At 39.5% G+C, this 5,158-nt stretch overlaps 1 protein-coding gene across 1 annotated transcript; it reads left to right on the plus strand.

Moving 5' to 3' along the window:
* The first annotated feature begins 650 nt into the window (after window positions 1-650).
* Window positions 651-1,271, plus strand: LOC149142236 (uncharacterized). The gene has a single exon (XM_089451430.1). The coding sequence runs from the start codon at window positions 651-653 to the stop codon at window positions 1,269-1,271; it is 621 nt and encodes a 206-aa protein (XP_089307556.1).
* The last annotated feature ends 3,887 nt before the right edge of the window (window positions 1,272-5,158 follow it).

The raw sequence follows: 5,158 nt of genomic DNA on the forward strand, positions 1-5,158 counted from the left end.
CCACCTCGGAAGAGGAAATCTCTAGAATAATATGGTCCATGGAGCCCGACAAAGCTCCTGTGCCAGATGGCTTTTCAATTCATTTTTACAGACTATGTCGAGAGATAAATAAATCAGACCTTCTGAGAATGATTCATGGATTCCTGAGGAAAGCTAAGGTTGGAGGTGGAACCAATTCCACCTTCCTTGCCTTAATTCCCAAGGAAGCGAACCCCGGGTCTTTTGAAAGATATAGGCTGATCTCGCTATGCAATGCCTCTTACAAAATTTTGGCTAAACTCGTGACAAACATAATCAAACCTCTGCTACAAAAATTAATTTCTCCAACTTAAGGGGGGTTCGTGAAAGGAAGGCACATCCTGGACAATGTAATCCAAGTCCAAGAAGCTCTGCATTCTAGCCATTCCCGAAAAGAACAAGGTATGCTGATCAAACTGGACATGTCTAACGCTTTTGACAGAGTTAATTGTTCCTTTTTGTACAGGGTTCTTTTATCCTTTGGTTTCAGTCAGGAGTTCGTTAATCTCATCAAAGCCTGCGTAGAAAAGACCTGGATTGCGCCTTTGGTAAATGGAAGGCCTGCCAACTACTTCCTAGCCACCAGGGGGTTGAGGAAAGGCTGCCCTCTTTCCCCCTTCCTCTATATTCTGATGGCAGACTCCTTGAGTAGAAAGCTGTCTTTTGAAAAACAAGCTGGTAGCATCCCTAGGATTCGAATAGAAAAAGGAATTGAACCCGTAAACCATGCTATGTTTGCAGATGACTCCTTAATGCTTGGAGGAGCTTCTCTGAGAATAGAAAATTATTTTAAAGTCATTCTCCAAAAATTCTGTAGCATCTCGGGAGCCCTTATAAGTGAGAGGAAAAGCGTTGTGTATGGATGGAATACAGATCAACACACAATTGAGAAAATTGCAAACCATTTAGGCTTTGTTGGGCACGATTCCTGGGAAAAAATAAAATACTTAGGCCTTCCACTAATGCTGGGTTCCAACAGAAATCAATTGTGGGAGGAAGTAATAGCAAAATTCAAGAAGAAAATCGTTGTCTGGGGAGGTTTTTGGCTCACCACAGGAGGCAAGCTCACTTTAATCAAATCTGTTCTCTCGGCGCTGCCCACTTTCCAGGCTTCTCTAATGCTGGCTCCAAGAGCAATCTCCGATCAGATTTCAAGGCTCATTCGCGATTTCCTATGGAATGGAGGTCGTGGAAACAATAATAAATTGGGACATTGTGAAGTGACCTCTCATGGAAGGTGGGTTGCAAATTAGAGACCCCACGCATGCCAATCTAGCAATGGGATGCAAGTTATTATGGCAGATCCATGCACAACCTAGCCATCCGTTTAGCAAATTAATCAATCTTAAATATCTCAATAATCAGTGGTTGAGGCAATTCACGATGGAGAAAGTCCAAAAGGATCTTTGGCTTGGAATTTATGTTGCAGAGGCATTGAATTTTTCAGATCCTACCTGTATCGGATTCCTGGCAACAGCAGAAACACAATGCTTTGGAGGGACAACATTATGGGCCATCCTCCTCTTGCAGAAGTTAACGAAATCTATGAGCTAAGAGCATGGTTACATGCAAAAGGAATCAGGAAAATAGAAGACATCTCGGAATGGGACAGCCATGGGAGCTGGCAGCGATGGAAAGTTCCCAGAACTCCAAAACATTTACAAATACAGTTGGAAATTCTTTTTGAATCAATCTTTGATTTCGCACCGGTGCACAAGGAAGAAGAATATTCCTGGGGTTGGGGCAAGACCGGGGTCTATTCCACAGCGCAACGCTACATTCAGATCCAAACTAGGAAGGAGTCGACTCACTAGGAATCATTTTGGAAGCAGGTTTGGGATAGCTTCAACATCCCCAAAATTAATTTCTTCTTCTGGACTTTGATGCACAAAAAAAAACTGACCGGAGAAAACTTGTGCAAAAGGAATATAGTAGGTCCCCACCGCTGTGTGTTATGCAAATGCGTAAAGGAAACTTCTGATCATTTATTTATAGAGTGCGAGTTTACGAAGGAGGTCTAGTCCCTTTTCCTACATGGGCTGAATGTTATCCCTCCATCTCAGGTCTTGGTTGTCTCAATGTTTACCTCTTGGAAAGACAATTATCCTCATAGCATCACTAGCAAGTCTCTTTAGCTTCGAGTGTGGATTGTTGTTTCGAGATATGTCTGCTGGAAGCTTTGGCTCACTAGGAATGATATCATTTTCAACGATACAGATTGGTCTCCAACAATGGTGGTTGCCCGAGTAAAGGGTATACTCTTTGAAACTTTGAATCATTTCCCCGTCAAAGATGGCAATTCCCTTCTTATTGAAGAAAGGACGTGGTTGGATGCTTATTCTAGCAGCGTGAGAATCAAAGCGAATCCTCGCCCAACTCAAAAGGAAAGATGGCAAATTCGAGATTCAAAGGACAACTTTCAACATTGGTGGAGATCCTAGGGCAAGTGCACAATCTTCTTTGATGGCGCTTCAAAAGGCAACCCAGGAAAGTCAGGGGTGGGTGGGGTGATTTTTTCCTCGAATGGGAACAAAGCAGATAGTTTTAGTTGGGGGCTTGGTCATAGAACCAACAACCAAGAAGAACTTCTCGGCTTATTGAAAGCTTGTCAAATGGCAAGAGAGGAAAATTCAAGAGAAATCTTAGTCTTTGGAGACTCGGAAGTGCTGATAAAAGCGCTCATTAGTGAGAAAAAGCTAAAGGATCTAGTGCTAAACAAGCTGCTAACTAGACTAAATAGAATTTCGAGAGAAATTCACTCGGTTCAATTTTACCATATTTTCAGGGGTTTAAACAAGGAAGCGGACACACTGGCAAATATAGGATGTACTTTGAAAATTGGGATGATAAGTATAAATGTTGATTTCCCGATCAAGGCAATAATCCCCTGATTGGGAAGGATGTGCTTCTGAATTTCTGAAGAATGTACTTTGGTTGATTGGCGTGGCCCAACCTGTTTCTCTCTAATAAAACATAACCGTTTCAGTTGAAAGAAAAGAATGTCCAAAATAAAAATAAAAAAAATAACTATACAAAACATTTAATTAATGTACTGTCATAAAAAAATTTGCATGTGAAGAAATTGGATCCCTCTTGGCTCATGTTAGATTCGTATTTAAGATGGATCTAAGCTGTTAATTATTTAATTATTGAGTTGAGAGGCTCATTCTACAACCTAGTATGACGGTATGTGCAAGTTAGTCCGTCCTTCTGTGGAGTTGACACACAACCCCATTAAAATAAAAATAAATTATGTTCTAAATAGAAAAATAATGTCTCTTATAATAAAAAATGAATATGTTATAAATTAATTAGAAGTAAAAAGAAAAAAAAAAGTGTGAATAAGATGTTTGAACCTTATACTTTTAAAAATTATTTCAACATGAGATTTAAATAAACTATTTGAACATCAGTGTTAACTAATTTATGTGAATGTCGACTTCATATATATCTTCTTTAAAAAAAAAATTAACATAAAAAATTTAATGTTGTATATAATAAAATATTCAATGTGGGTTATCAATAAAATATTTTAATATAAAAACATTTGTTTAGTCTCATATATACTTTATTTAAAAATATAATTTAAAATGAAAAAAAACTACACATTGTATTTTGCACTCTTAAAAAAATTGCACTTAAAGAAATTTCATCTCTCAGGGCATGTTAAATCCATACTTAAAATAGATCTATGCTGATGAGGGAAAACATATGTGACTACAACTAAAAAATCAAAAGACTCCCCTAATAAGCCAATTGGTCTGAGCAAGCATCATGATCATTTCTCCATGTTAGGCCCCACCAAATAATTTCAACAGTGTAAGGCAATTCTCCAGTGATAAGTCATTGCTAGGTGGTTGAAGCCGATACTGTCAAAATTCATCTCGAAGGCGCAGTTTGGGTTCATCGAGGGAAGACAAATTCATGATGCTATTGGTATTTCCCACGAGGTTATGCATACCATCAAATACAGAAACCTAAAGTCTTGTATGCTAAAGGTCGATTTGACGAAGGCGTACGATTGTGTTGACTGAGATTTCCTTAAATTGATTATGATCAAAGTGGGGATGTCCATGCCGGCCATTGGGTGGATTATGGCATGCATCAAGACCACAAAATTTGTTGTTATTGTAAACGGAATCCCGTCCAAATTCTTCTCGGCGTACAGAGGGTTGAGGCAAGGGTGTGCCCTCTCACCTATGTTATTCCTTATGGTAATTGAAAGCCTAAGCAGGAAAGTGAGGGAAGCAAAAGCGGTGGGGGCAATCTCAGGCATCAAAGTGACAAAAAGGATCACCATTACACACTTAATGTTCGTAGATGACCTCCTATTCGGAGGTCCAACTACCTTGGCTTAATGGACAACAATACATGGCATCATCACATCTTTTGGTAGAGCTTCGAGGTTGTGCATGAATCGATCGAAGTCTTTCATCATCCACAATGGGAATGTTGATCCAGAGATAGAGGAAATTAGATTGCACATAGATGTGGGGGTGCGACACTTGGATGAGGGTTGCACATATTTGGGTTTCAACTTGAAGCCCAACCATTATAACATCATGGACTAGGAATGGTTAGTAATTAGGTTCCAAAAGAAGCTAGATGGATGGACAAACTGATGGTTGTCTATGGGAGGTAGGATGATAATGTTAAAAGTTGTTCTACAAAACCTTGTTGTATACTAGATGCACCTCTTCCAACTCCCAAGGAAGATCATCAATAAGATCCAATCTATTATGGGCCAATTCATTTGGAATGGAAAATTATCGTGTGTGAAGTATCATCGTGTTAAATGGTCACAAATAGGTAGACCCATTGAGAAAGGGGGATGGGCATCATTGATACAGTCGCCTTCAATAATGCGTTGATCATAAAGAATACGTGGAAGGCAGCATCTGGATCAGGGATTTGGTCTAGGATAATTTTTGATAAGTACATGTATGGACAGTCTTTCATGGAGTGGATTTCGGGAGGGGCCAAGAAGAAGACTAACTCCTCATACATTTGGAGGAGTATGATGAAAAACATCCAATGGATGATGGGATCAATTTGATGGGAGGTAGGAGATGGGACTGTTATCAAGATCAGACTGGATGCCATTAAAGGTATGGGAGGGAATCACACACTACCATTTGGC

This window comes from Pinus tabuliformis, chromosome X (assembly GCF_031772625.1).
Source record: "Pinus tabuliformis cultivar Carrire ecotype Pingquan chromosome X, CPIR1, whole genome shotgun sequence".
Lineage (NCBI taxonomy): Eukaryota > Viridiplantae > Streptophyta > Pinopsida > Pinales > Pinaceae > Pinus > Pinus tabuliformis.